Source organism: Panthera pardus, unplaced genomic scaffold, assembly GCF_024362965.1.
Source record: "Panthera pardus isolate Hobbes unplaced genomic scaffold, ASM2436296v1 HiC_scaffold_27, whole genome shotgun sequence".
Lineage (NCBI taxonomy): Eukaryota > Metazoa > Chordata > Mammalia > Carnivora > Felidae > Panthera > Panthera pardus.
The window spans coordinates 89551700-89566171 of NW_026526843.1; the positions used below are offsets into that span (position 1 = coordinate 89551700).

A 14472-nucleotide genomic window follows, 5' to 3' on the forward strand; every position below is an offset into this window, starting at 1 on the left:
TTTGTTTAGTGGCTACATTATCAGCTTGGGAGGGAGGGTTATCACTTCTTTCAGGAGCTTTCATTTATGTTACCTCCCTGATCACCAACAACTCAAACATAGCACATCTCACAGTTGTATTAGTAAGATTTTTGCCCTATTTTCCTTTAGAATATCCTTTTTAAAAGGTACTTTTCAATTTTTAAAGATATCTATTGAAACAGAAATTTCCAAAGATTTTAATCTGACGGATGTGAGTGAAATGTTCTCTATCCTAAAACAATTTTTTCATCCAATTAATTATTTTCCTTTCATTTGCAAGCTGGTTGTGCTGTCTCTAGGTAGAACCTTACTGCCAAATTGAACGTATACCAAAAGACATGGTGTATAATAACTGTGTTTAATATATGCAATAAGGCAGAGTTAAAATCCTATCAACATCACACAGAATCAGAATCTGAGAGTTAGAAAAGACCTTAAAGACCACCTTGTACAACCACCAATTTTCCTGGGTATGTGATCACCGGGTTTTTTTGTTTGGTTTTAAGTCAGTAGTTCTCAAGAAAGAGGGAAAATCTTCAGTAAAACAAATCAAAACAACTGCAAAAGAAATGGTACCATTCTAGCTAACATAAAAATTTGTTCCCTAAGGTAGCTTGCATAGGGAGGAATGATAATCTCTGCCCTCCAGCAAGGGGTGTAACACTAATGCGTTTTGATAAATATCATGATGATATTGCGTGTAAGTGTTCTTTAAGGTCCCAAAAGAGGGAGCAAGCGACTATACTCCAAAGGTTACACCTTCAGAAGACAGGTGAATGGCCTTCAAGAATTACTGAGAATTACACAAGCGGACAAGAATAAGATTATTTTGGGGCGCCTGGGTGGCTCAGTCAGTTAAGCGTCCGACTTCGGCCCAGGTCATGATCTCATGGTTCCTGAGTTGGAGCCCCACGTCAGGCTCTGTGCTGACAGCTCGGAGCCTGGAGCCTGCTTCGGATTCTGTGTCTCCCTCTCTCTCTGCCCCTCCCCAGCTCATGCTCGCACTCTGTCTCTGTCAAAAATAAATACACTTAAAAAAATTTTAAAAAAGAGTAAGATTGGTTTAACCTTAAAGAACAGCAAGAGTATCTCTTCCACCTAGGAGTTACAGATAGGAATCTGCAAAAATGTTTGAAAAAAGGGTAGGAGCCATTGACGCTTTTTAACAATAGACTTCTACGTTAGTTGCACATCAGAGTCACCTAGGAATCTTTAAAACCTGGAAGCCCAGATCTCACATCAGACCACTTAAAGCCGCATCTCTGAGCGTGGCATAAGTATTTTTTTAAACCCCGCCCCCGCCCCCGCCCGGTGATTCCAACGTGAAGGCTACGTTGAGAATCACTGTTTTAAAGCAGGAAGCAAAATTTTGAAGGGGAAAAGTGGAGGCAGAACATAGAAGAAAAACTGAAAACCCTGGGAGGGCAGGGCGTCTACTGCAAGGGCAGGGACAAGAAAGAAGGGAGTGAGAGCCAGCGGTAGAGGATTTAAAGGCTGTCTCTGTGGTAGAACTCCCCGGATTTGGGGCTCGGTAACGAGGTCGGCATATGTCCAACTCCATTAAAGTGAAGTTATTCTGCCAGCAGCCCTGCTCTTATCCCCCATCATATTTTCTCGCATCTTTTCCCACAGTTAAAAAAAAAAAAAATGACGGAAACGTTTTCTATCCCACGAAAGGCGCATGAGCAGACTGTGGGAGGAGCAAAGGTCTGAGAAGCCACGAGAGCGCAGCCGCAACAATTTCTTCGCGACTCCAGAACCACAACTCACGAACATCTAGGAAGGAAACCTACCCAGCCACGTTCGCCCCGCACTGGGGAGCGCTGATAAATACCTCAGGGTACATTGGAGCCTTTTAAACACCGGAGGGCGGCGAGGGCAAAGGCGGGGCAACTACTGACGTTAACGGTGACGTCCATGGCTCCGCCCTCACACCCGCTTCCGGCGACGCGCGGCTACCGCTTCCGCTTTCCCCACCCGCGCTCCGGCCCCGCCCCACTCCCACGCGCCCCCAAGCGTCACGGCACCGGACAGCCGGAGAAAAGGCACAGGTTGCTGTCGGAAGTCCCCCTGCAGGTTCCCCTTCCGCTCTGCCTAACGACTTCCGCTTTGGGCCGTCAACATGGACGCTGCGGCTGCTTGGCGAAGCGGCCTCTGATCGGTTGCGGAGGCGCAGCTTCTCTGCGGAGGCCTCCCCGCTTCCCCGCCCTCCCCGCCTCTCCCCCGCCCCTCTCTCCAGTCCCTGGGGCCGGCGGGCTCGTTGCTACATGGGGGCGGGCCTCCGCGGCCGGCTCACGGCTTCCTGTTCGGAGGCGGCCTGGCGGTAGGCGGCGGCGACTCTGCCCGCGCCCACTTCGGCGCGGTGACCGAGCGCCCGGGAAGCTCGAGGGCTTCATCTTGTGCCGCTGCACCAAGCCCGGCCCTGCGCCGCCATGGCCCCAGTGCAACTGGAGAACCACCAGCTGGTCCCTCCCGGAGGCGGTGGCGGGGGCAGCGGCGGTCCCGCCTCAGCCCCGGCGCCTCCTCCTCCCGGAGCTGCCGTGGCGGCGGCAGCTGCAGCTGCGGCCAGCCCCGGCTACCGGCTGAGCACCCTTATCGAATTTCTGCTGCACCGGGCCTACTCGGAGCTCATGGTGTTGACGGATCTGTAAGTGCCGCGAAACCCATGCCTGCTCTCCAGCCCCCCCCCCCCCCCCCCCCGCTCTTCCCGCCCAACCGGTTTAGATAGGCTCGCACCTCCCTCTCTCCAAGGGGCTGCTGTTTTCTCCTTTCCTCTGGGCTAATCTAGAATTTTTGAACTCTTGGGGCTCAACGGAGGTGGAGGAAAAGCTTTGCATTTGGGGTCTTTCTGGAGATGAAGCAACGGACACTTGTTAATTATGCATGTTAGACTTGCACTGAAAATCTCATCTTTGGGATTTTTGCTCGAGTTGCCAACCGAACCCTATTAATTTCTTGGTTGGAAGCTTTCTAGCCGAAAGCCCACTTTTAGGGTTTAGGAATACATAATATTCGAATTCCTAAAGACAGGAAATCTGTTTTACAGCGTCTTGACGGTACTTTTTAAACGAAGGTTGTAATTGCTTCTGGCAAAGTTTGAACTCAGGAGATGTATTGTGTATAAGATAATCCAAAAATTTGGAATCCAAGGTGTGTGTGTATGTGTGGTTTTTTTTCTGGAATGTTTGAGAGTGTTCTGAGTCTTAACAGTGTAAGTAAAAGCTGTAACTGGTCTTCTGTTATTGTCTCTTGGAGTATGAAGGGAGTTTATAGATCACTAAGTTACCAATGAAATGCCATGGGACATGATTAGGGTGTTAATCCCTTCAGAATAGGATCAGACTACACTAATGATTTTTAGTGTGTGAAGAAAAGGCATTATAAAATTGCGGGTATATATACTTTACTGTTTTACATTTTTAAATCCAGGTTCAGAAAAAGTAAGAATTATAAGTGTTTTTTTTTTTTTTTTTTTTTTTTTTACGTTTATTTATTTTTGAGACAGAGAGAGACAGAGCATGAACGGGGGAGGGGCAGAGAGAGAGGGAGACACAGAATGGGAAGCAGGCTCCAGGCTCTGAGCCATCGGCCCAGAGCCCGACGCCGGGCTCGAACTCACGGACCGTGAGATCGTGACCTGAGCTGAAGTCGGACGCTTAACCGACTGAGCCACCCAGGCGCCCCGAATTATGTTTTTAATTGTAGTTTTTATCTTCGATCTATTGTTAGATTGCAGATCAGTATTTTCAAGTGGAACATTAATTTGTTACTAGAGACTAAAAATATTTGTTTGCAGATGAATGAAAGAGTTAGAATAGGTTCTCCTTATTCCTGCAAAACATCATTCTCAATTTGGATATGTTGTACTTTATTGAATGGAAGAGAAAGAAGACTACCCCTGCCTAATGAGAAACTTAAATAGCTGTCATGATTAGGTGTCGTAGTAATATACCTGTCTGAGCCAATTACTGGTGGATATCATGAAAATTTAAGAGTATCCATGAGAAAATTTCATACATGTAAAGGTCACCTACCCAATGTATAGCTAGGGAAAAATGTTGAAAACTGCTATCAGTGGTTGTATAATTTGTTTTTTTTGTAGAGGATTTGTAGAAATTCTTCGAGCTATACTGCGTTCTTACTATTTTACAGTTTAGTTATGAAGAAACATCTGTTTTACTGCTGTAGAATAAGTACATAATTTTAATCCTGCACCCTTTATATGATGATGATTCCCATACTTCTATCTTCAGCAGAGACCTCTCCACTGAACTCCAGACTCTATATCCAAATGCCTACATTTAAATACCTAATGGGTATTTCAGTGTACCAAGTCCAGACTCAAACTCCTGATTCCACTTGATCCCCCCCACCACCTTCCCTGTCTCTCTAAAGAGTATCTCCATTCTTCCTGTTGTTGCTTAGGCCAAAAATTGGGGGTAACTCTTGGCTCTTCTTTCTTCCAATCCTACACCCAGTACATCAGCAAGTACTGATCATCTCTGACTTCAGAATCTGACCACTTTTCAACATTTCCATCAAGTGTGATTCCTTTGCCCCTGTTAACTGCAGTAGTCTGCCATCTGATATCTCTACTGCTAGCTTGCCCCTTTACAGTTTTTGTCATCCATAAAATAGGATGATCCTTTTAAAACTTCTCACATCTCTCCAGTGGTTCTCCATCTATCTCACTTACAGTAAAAAGATTTTATAGTCACCTATATATGGAGTGACCATAAAAGTTATGGTCCAAGTCAGGACACTTTTGAGCATGAAAGGTGGTGCTGTTAATAATAATGTTGGAGCAACAGGCACAAACCAGGACTATCTTGGGCAAACAAGGATACGTGGTCTGAGCCTTCTCTCTCTCCCTTACCTCTTTATCCTCATTTCCAAATACGCTCCTCTTTGCTTATTCTGTTTCAGCCACATTGCCCTTCTTGATGTTTTTTCATAGTGCCAGGCACACTCCCACCTTAGAGCCTTTGCTCTTCCCCCAGAAATCTATGTGGTTTGCTTTCCTATTTCCTTTAGGTCTTTGTTCAGATAGAACTTATCACAAAGACTTTCTCTGACCACCCATGAAAAGCACTCTGCCCCTGCTGTCCATTCTTAACTCACTATTTCTCTTAATCACTAGTGGGTACTCTTAGTTTATTGTGTGTCTCTTCCTTACTGGAGGCTCCATGAGAATGGGGATTTTGATTTGTTTGCTATGTTCGGTGGGCCTAGAACAGTGTCTGGCACATAATCGGGGATTAAGTAAGTATTTATTGACTTAACACATCAACAAATGAATTTTTAGAATTGTAATTGCAGACCATGGAGTATTTAACAGGAAAATACACTGTTGTTCTTAATACTTAGAAAAGAGTAAGATAACTCTTTTCTCTTTTGATTTGTGCAAGCCAAAATTAGTTTAAGAACTTACTTTGGAGTTCCTAAATCCTGTATTTTCCCTTGTTCCAGCTGGAAGCTGTCAGAATTAACGTATTGATGTAAAACTAGTGTTCTAGGTATACTTAATACGAATCTTATTTCTGCCACATTTGATGCTTGTCTGTGAACTATTGAAAGTAAAAAGGACCGCCTTGACAATTTCAGTGGTTTATTTTGGGCCATGGATTTCTGGTTTTTTTTCCTTCTCCTTGTCTATCCCAACCTCCTTACACACTCTCATCTAAGAGTTTATACTCTGCCTTGACTTTTTAGGGATGTAGGTCCTACTTTTTTCTTCTTTCTTTCTTTTTTTTTTTTTTTTTTGCCTGTTTTAATTAAAATTAGAAAATGCTAAGATCTCCATCACGTAAACTTGTCTTATCACACTTTGGTGTAAGTTTCTGTGACTTCCAAAAATTTGTGTTTTAGGGCTTTTGCCCCAAATGGTGGATTCATTATCCATAAAGGAATTTTAAATAGATTAGGAGGAATTGGGCAGGTGGGGGGGGGGGGTGGTGGTGCAGGCAACAGAGCCTTATAATCTTGGTCCCCAAAATGATACCACCTCTGAAATGAGGTGATCCTTTTAGGCTGTCCGGGGCAGGTCGAAAGAGCTGGAACAATGTTTCCTGTTCTTTCTACCTGCAAAATCTCTCCTCTTTTGTTTCTCTGTGTCTGTTAAGCACACACAAGCATCCATGGTTCTTATGCTTTCCCTCCCTTGAGGATGAGGGTTGTGGCTCCTCGGGGAGTGTTAGGAGCTTTCACATGTAGAGGAACTTACCAGTAGTTGTTTTTACTTGTAGTCTTACAAGGCCTAATGTATGCTTCATCTGATCTGCTGGCTCATCCAGCTTCTGCCCGGTTTCCTTTATCACCAGATCATAACTTCAACTTCTATGTCACTGTCTACTCTCCGAATTGTAGTTATCTACAAGCCAGAGCTCATTTTAATAGTTTCCCCTCCTTCTGCCTTGAATCTCTGGTTTTATTGTTTCTGCACCTGTGGCCTGTGGGGGTGGGGTGGGGGAGAGGATCTAAGTAGTTCAGTGTGTGTTCTTCAAGAAGTGCTTAGATGTGGAGCGCCTGGGTGGCTCAGTCAGTTAAGCGCCAGACCTCAGCTCAAGTCATGATTTCACGGTTCATGGGTTCAAGCCCTGCGTCAGGCTCTGTGCTGACAGCTCAGAGCCTGGAGCCTGCTTCAGACTCTGTGTCTCCCTCTGCCCCTCCCCTGCTCACGCTCTGTCTCTCTCTCTCAAAAATAAACAAACATTAAAAAAAATTAAAAAAAAAAAAGAAGTGATTAGATGTAGAGGAGGTTTTAGAGTTGCTCAGGCAGTTGAATCTTGGGCCATGGGATAGGGGTTTCTAGAATGTGATTCATGAGGCAGATCGGGACCTCTGTAAGCATCAGTGGATGTGAGAGTGTTAAATAGTATAATTTAACAGGGAAAATGGTGACATTGGTAGCTGGCTGTTGTACTGGAAAACTAGCAAAAAGAAATCAAAACCTTATTGGAGCTATTTAAAAGTAATCATTTACAGCTAACCACCATGCAACATTATAATTACCATAAAACCCTTGGCTGACACTGGTCCTTTTGTGTGCTTAGCTTCCAGTTTTGCCCACCCTAACAAAACATGGAGAGGTTATTGCTTGGAGGCAAGGTTCCATTGGATACAGGGAGGCTGACAACTAGTATTCTGCATCCATGACTATTTTGGTTTTAAAAGAGTATTTTCTATGACTCTGTGATATAGTAGTGTGCGTAATGTAAGACTTGAGCTTTTTCAATGTTTGAGGCTCATGCAATACCTTTTGGAGCATTTTGAATGGAGAGGAATGTTCCTTTGTTGATTTTTGTCCCTTATGGCCATATTGCTGGAAACTCAAAAAAGAGTAGGTAGCCACACAAGCTTGTAGTGGCTATTGATCCAGCTTTTCTGAAATGCTAAAGTATGTAATAGAGTCAGAATAAAGACTGTTATCATTTTGATGAAGGTATGCATATGTTTAGTCAATTTCTTTTGTGTTTTTTCTTTCTTAGACTGCCAAGGAAATCTGATGTGGAAAGGTAAGTATGAAAAAAACCTTAAATCTGTGTCTGTGTTGTTAGATCTATGGGAGTGTGTATATGTGTATGGTATATGAGAGAGAGGGAGAGAGAGAAAGTGTGTGTGTGTTTGTGTGTCTGTGGGTGGCAGGGCTGTGGATTGGAAACCTAGGCCCAGGGAACCCAGGGTGACGTTTTACTCCATTTGTTTAGGGGGCCCTGGGAAATGTGGTTTCCTCATCCTTGACAATTCTTGGTGTGAGACCAGCTCTGGACCTTCTGTTCTAGAAACCTTTGTTGAGTCACTGACCAGGTCAAGTCCCTGAGGGGGGTAGAAAGATGTAGAAAACTTAGAACTTAATAAAAAAGCTGAGAAACAGGTTCACTTTAGAAAGTTGGCTGCTAGTTTACCACGATGCCAGATATCTTTAGAGAATTGACATTTGCCTACTCCGTTGCTGCTTTATAGTTGAGATTATTTTTATTGAGTTGGAGTTGGGAGCTTAAGACATAACTAGACACCAATGTTTCCATAGGCCAAGGGAACAAGATAAATTAAGGTTTCAAGGCAATCCTGTGGTAGAGATTTAAATTGTGGCTATAGTATAGACTACTTGACTGCATCTTTGGCACTAATGCTCCTTGATTTTTTTTTTTTTTCTCTAAAGACCAAGTCACTAGGGAGGATTTATTAGTGCCTATGCTCCACCCCCACCACCAGCTCTCTTTCTGATGGAATTAGACTGAAAAGGCAGAGATGGGGGAGACAGTTGAAAGATACCTTTTTTATGGTTTGGCTGGTCAGTTTTAAAGGAAGGAAATGAAAATCCAGATTTCTTCTGTCCACTCTGGGGTAGGAAGGGAAACTGGACCTTGGGAAAACAGACTCATGCTGCTTATCACCTGAGATTGCATGGTGTCAAAAAGATCAAGTTACGGTAGTTTACAAAGGTGGGTGTTTGCTTTCCAGTAGAGGAGCTCATTTGGGAAAGCAAGTTAATAATATACAGATATGCTTGCTCTAGGAGAGCAACCTCACAGCAGCTCTGTAAGTTGTTGCTGAGTTAGAATGATGGTACTAATTCTCCTAGCATGGAGGTGGCTGTCAGGTTGTAATGTGCGTTGAATATTTTTTCTGTGTTCCAGTCTTGCCGGTGACGCTCTGGTAGTTTTATCTCTTAAGATCCTTCACAGACACTGGCAAAGAGTCTTAACTGTATCTGTGTCCTTGATTCTTTTCTTTGTACTACCACTGATCCTATTGCTGGCTGAATCTTAAGCCTTTCACGTTGTCTGTGGGCTCCATACACATGCTTTCACTAGGAGTTAGACTCTGTAGTCAGTCAGGATTATACTTCAACAGAAACTTTTGGTTGGGTGCATTGCCTCATGGTGTTGCTGTTGGTGAGATGCAGGGATGTGGTTTGGATCTGCAGGTCATTGAACAGCTGTACTGAGACTAATACAGGTTAGAGTCCACTTGGCGGGAGGCTGATGTCCTGCTGGCTTCTGTCATCAGTCCTGGCCTGTTCAATATTTTTTTTTGGTATCTTAAGGTAAACTATGAAAGTGATTTTCAGTTTTATAGCTGACAGGAAATTGAGAGGTCTAGTTCACACATTGATTGACAATGTAAAGCTTTTAAGGCTTTATGAGGAGATGATAAAAATACGGATGAGTATTGGGAGAAAAAGCATCATAGTGGGTATAGCATAAAAATAGATACAGACTGACCATCTAGCTGTTACTTTTAGTAGTCAACTTACTTTCCTTAACTTTGTTTAGATAATTTAATATCTAAGCTTGTCGTTGAAATTAGTTTGGTAAAGAGTTGGATAGTTCTTTTTAAATCATGCTCTTGCAAGATGGGAAATGGACCCTTGCTTTTGTAGAAGTAAGACAGTTTCAAGCTTTGGTAAAGATCTATTTCGGTTCCTTTCTTGTACCAAAAAGGTTGCCAATTCATAACTCATAACCACAATTATGAAATTCCTAACTCCTAATTTGATCTCCTCTGTGACCTGGTTAACTTCTATATTGTACTTTTATATCTGTGAATTGGGTATATTTTAGTGAGCAACTTTTATTGTCCTGCAAAATTCGTTTCTAAAATGTGATTCTGATTGTTACTCTGATACTATTGGATTTATTACCCTGAAGTAGAAAATTAAAAATGCAGCCAGTATGCAAAATGTGACAATAATTCATACTTATAAATATTTTAGGTGATTCATTTTGTTGTAATGGTTATAAACATAGATTGAGTCACATTTTAGCTCAGATGAAATAAATTGTTAAATATTCTTTTCAACTATGTTGGTTCATTAAGAATTGTTTTATTTTATAGGAAAATAGAAATAGTGCAGTTTGCTAGCCGGACACGTCAACTCTTTGTTCGATTATTAGCTTTAGTCAAATGGGCTAATAACGCTGGCAAGGTGGAAAAATGTGCGGTGAGTTAAACTTTTGATTATGTTTTATATTAAGTAACTTTTTGGAATGTTAACTTGTAATAGATATAACTTTTGATTTTAGCTTAAATTTATATATGCTGATTTGTTTGAGAGACATTACTTAAGTAATTCTGTTTCTGTACGAAAATGTGTAATATATTTCTGTAGAAACTTAGTATTTGATTACCTGACTAGAAAAAAGAGTAGGCCGTATCTGAAGACATTACTCTAGAAGATATTAAAGACAAAGACTTGAATTAAAGGGGGGAAACAGCCTTACATTTGTACACTTCCTTAAAGTCTGCAAAGTGCTTCTTGAATTTTGCCTATTCTTGAAAACCCTCAGTATGGCAGAGTCGGTATCTTCGTCTTGTTTTACAGATGAGAGAATAAGGTTTTCAGAAACTAACTGGCTTCAGTCAGGGCCACAGAGCTGATGACAGCATTTATCTGTTTGCTGTTCATCTATTCATTCTCCAAACCCTTAGTGAGCACAGAGTATAGGGTATAGTGGATGACACCCAAGTAAGGCACAGCCCCTACCCTCAAGAAGCTCATAGCTTTTAAAAAAAATTTCTTTTAATCTTTATTTATTTTTGAGAGAGAGAGAGAGAGAGAGAGAGAGAGACAGACACAGAATCCGAAGCAGGCTCCAGGCTCCAGGCTCCGAGCTGTCAGCACAGAGCCCGACGCGGGACTCAAACCCACATACCACAAGATCATGACATGAGCTGAAGTCAGACATTTAACTGAGTCACCCAGGTGCCCCAAAGCTCATAGTCTTTTGACTGTTACATACCAGAGATGCTAAAATCTGTGCCTCCCTCCCCGCCTCCCCCACCAAAACAAACAAAATTTTTTGAAGCTGTATTCAAGAAGTGTTGAGGGAAAACATCAGTAGGGGTCTTGTGTTAGCCTGTTGAGCTCCTAACTTGGGGAGGATGGTGCCTCCCAATTACTCCCTTGTGTTTTCCTTTGGTCATTTCCGGTGAGGAGAATGGAAAGAGTAGAGTACCTTTTCATACTGGAAAGGGGAGGGTAATTATCATAAAATGAATAAAGTCCTAAAATAATGAGAGCATTTACTCACTTTAATTGAGGTCTGCTCTACAAGGTCAAGTAATCTAGCCACTAGTCAGTTTTATTTGGGAAAGTGGGTAGATTCTCTAAGTGAGCTTGATACTGATGCTCATACTCTTTTTTTTTTTTTTCCATTCAGTTATGTAATAACATTAAAAATTTTTTTATCAGTTTTAATAGGTGAAGGCAGAAAAACAACTTTACTTTGGTTAAATTTTATTTGAGTCATTTTCAAATTCTCTTAAAGTTTACTAGACTTCCTGGATAAATTAAAATTAGCAGCTACCCACTTAGTATAGAGGTACCATAACAAGTGTATTTTTAGCACTCTGACAAGCTAAGTCTAGAATATTTTTAGAGTAATTTTATATTTGCAAATCTGTCAGGGTTTACCTATTCCATAAAATCCCACTTCAGAAAGGAATCTACAGCACAGTTGTGTTTCTGCACGTGTGATTTCTTGACTTCTCACCTCTGTTGTAGCCACTGCATTCACTGCCCTCGGTTTTACTAGGTTCCTTTATCGTTAGACCCCAAGTCTGTGTGAAAGTTGCTAAAGTGAAAGGAGAAAAGGGGCTGTGAAGAAGTTGAGAATTTTAAATTCTAGGAGAATAATTGTTTTTAGGTTAAAAATAAAACCCGATCTTCACTGAAGTTGATACTCCATTCCAGCTCTACCAACTAAGCTAGTGATCAGACTGGAAGAATTCTACCAAGACACATTCTAGTCACATATCTCTTGTCTGTAGGAGTAAGCTGTCATCCTTCTATATAATATCGATCAAGGGTTTATTTAGAGGGACGGTATTTTGTACCATACATTTTCCTTATGGGGGAAAACATTCTTTTATTCATTGGCTGTCTGTTGGTATGATAGGGAAGTTAAAGTTTATATTCAGAGGGTCTTTTGTACACCGTAAAGCATCATACAAAGAATGGTTTTGATTATAAATATTAACAAACAGACTCATTCCAAGCTTATTTATGAGAAAGTTTTACAACTCATTGTTCTGGAAATTTGGACACCAAATGTAGTAAATCTGTTTTGGCTGAAATGAGGTAGCATGGTATACTGTTTCTGAAAAGCCTGGGGTTTCTTCTCAATAATTAATTTGGAGCAATCTTTTCTTAAAGATGTTCAAACTTGCAGTGAAAAGTTAGGTGTCACTGAAGTAAATCAAATCCAAGTGTTCAATTTTTCAAATCTGGTGTTAAATTCCTAATTATATCATGGGTATTTCAGTTACCTGTTTAATACTACTGAGTTCAGTAACATAGTGTCAGGGAAAATCCAAAACTCTTGGTTTTAATATTGAGCCATATTGTAATTCATCTTTCATTAATTCAAAGTAGAGTATTCTTCTATTAGTTTCTTGAGTTGGCTGTTCAAATAAATCACATTCTGAATGAAGTCTCATATTGAACTTCTGTAAAGTTTTGGTATTTTGTGAATGTAGACACAGATGTGTTTATGTCAGGTGTAAGGTCCATCAACTGAAGAATTAGAAGATTATTCATGTTTTAACTCTTCTGTTCTCAACCTAGTGATTATTTAACTAGTTTCATTTGAGGTTCTTAATAGATAATGATCTTTAGCCATACCAGACATATTATGTGTGTAGCTGAGTGTGTAAATACATAGTTTGTAGAATTCTAATGGTGAAACAGTCTGGATAATGTTTTATTTAAGAAAAAGAGGAAATAATCCTATTCCTAGAACTTTCTGAGAAACAGTTTTATTCAGATATAATTCACATACCATACAATCCACCCATTAAAGTGTCTAATTCAATGGTTTTTAGTGTATTCAGATATGTGCAACCATCACAGTCAATTGTAGAATGTTTTCATCATCTCAAAAAGAAAACATGTACCCTTTCACTGTCACCCCAAGTGCCCCCATCCCAGCCCTAAGCAGCCACTAATCTGCTGTCTATAGATTTGCCTATTCTGAACATTTCATATAAATGGCATCATGATGGAGTCTTGTGTGACTGGCTTGTTTAATTTAGCATAATGTTTCCAAGGTTCATTCATGTCGTAGTACTTCATTCCTTTTTATAGTTGAATTGTATGAATCTGCTACCTCGCTCGAGGCTCGATCTGACGAACTGTGAGATCATGACGTGAGCCCAAATCAAGAGTTGGCCACTTAACTGACTGAGCCACCCAGGTGCCCCTGTCTTAACCTGAGTCTCAATTTTCTCATCTCTAAAGTGATAGGAATTATCTGATTTTGTCTGTTTCCTGGAGTTGTGAAGATCAGATAATAAAATGAGTATGGAAATACTGAGAAAATAAATGTAGGGCATTGTGTGCTGGTATTAATTGTGGGTGTGATGTGGTATTAATTCTGGATACCATGTTTTAAGTTAGCCACTGATAAATTGGAGCCTTTCCAAGGCAGCAGAACAAGGGTGGTGAGATAGAAATTTGGAGATGTAAAGACTAAATTGAAGTGACTTGGAATGTTTAGCTTTGAAGATAGGGTGGGCTTCCCCATGTTGGAAGGACACGAGAGACATTACTGCTGCAGAATAGAAAAGTTTCAAGGAAGGAGTTTGCAGCTCCGTGATGAGCTCTACTATTCAGAAACGCATTCAATAGAGAACTGACGGAAAGGATTTCTGTTTGGGGCATGAAGATGGCCTAGATGTCTTATAACAGCATTTATGGAGTATTTTATGTGTTCTAGGCACTGTTCTTAAGGTTTTGTGTGCAATAACTCTTGCTCCTCAGAACAACCTTGTAAGGTTGGAAATCATCATCTCTATTCTACAGTTGAAAAACCTGAGGCACAGAGAGGTACTTGCCTAAGGTTACAGGGATAGTAAGTTGCAGAGTTAAAATTGAGACCAAGGCAGTTTGGGTCTAAGAGGCCATGCTTTTAACTACTTCATTACCGGCCAACTCTAGAAATCTGTAAGAGGAAAAAGCATTTTGTTCTGTTTTTCCTAACTTCTTATATGTATGTGTAATGTTAAGGATGGAGAAACAAATTGGAAAACGTTTTACTTAAAGTGATAGGAAGTTATTGTTTTTAATGTTAAATCTAAACGTATTAAATATTTCTTCACATTACTGGAAAATTTTTTGAGGAAATATTTTGAAATGTGGAAAACTTATATTAATGTCCCTCAGAGTTTACTTTGGAATGAATAAATGATATTTGAAGTGCAAAGTAGCTAGCTCTCAATGAAGTTTAATACATTTACCCTTTGCTTTAAAGATGATTTCAAGCTTTTTAGATCAGCAAGCCATTCTGTTCGTGGACACTGCTGATCGCCTGGCCTCATTAGCTAGAGATGCCCTAGTCCATGCACGCCTGCCTAGTTTTGCCATCCCGTATGCCATTGATGTACTGACTACTGGATCTTACCCACGACTGCCCACCTGCATTAGGGTAAGTGCACTGCTCACCACTC

The 14472-nt window shown here is 41.0% G+C and overlaps 1 protein-coding gene across 3 annotated transcripts in view; it reads left to right on the plus strand.

Moving 5' to 3' along the window:
* Positions 1 to 2310: 2310 nt before the first annotated feature.
* The window catches only part of MED14 (mediator complex subunit 14), a 65395-nt gene continuing 53233 nt past the window's right edge, over positions 2311 to 14472 (plus strand). The window contains exons 1-4 of one of the 3 annotated variants that reach the window (XM_053891704.1): positions 2311 to 2668; positions 7509 to 7535; positions 9862 to 9967; positions 14277 to 14450. In XM_053891704.1, the coding sequence (XP_053747679.1) occupies positions 2454 to 2668; positions 7509 to 7535; positions 9862 to 9967; positions 14277 to 14450 (522 nt within the window). In that variant the 5' untranslated portion in view covers positions 2311 to 2453. The remainder of the gene's footprint in view (positions 2669 to 7508; positions 7536 to 9861; positions 9968 to 14276; positions 14451 to 14472) is intronic. The other 2 variants (XM_053891705.1, XM_053891703.1) reach the window with 2 other exon arrangements.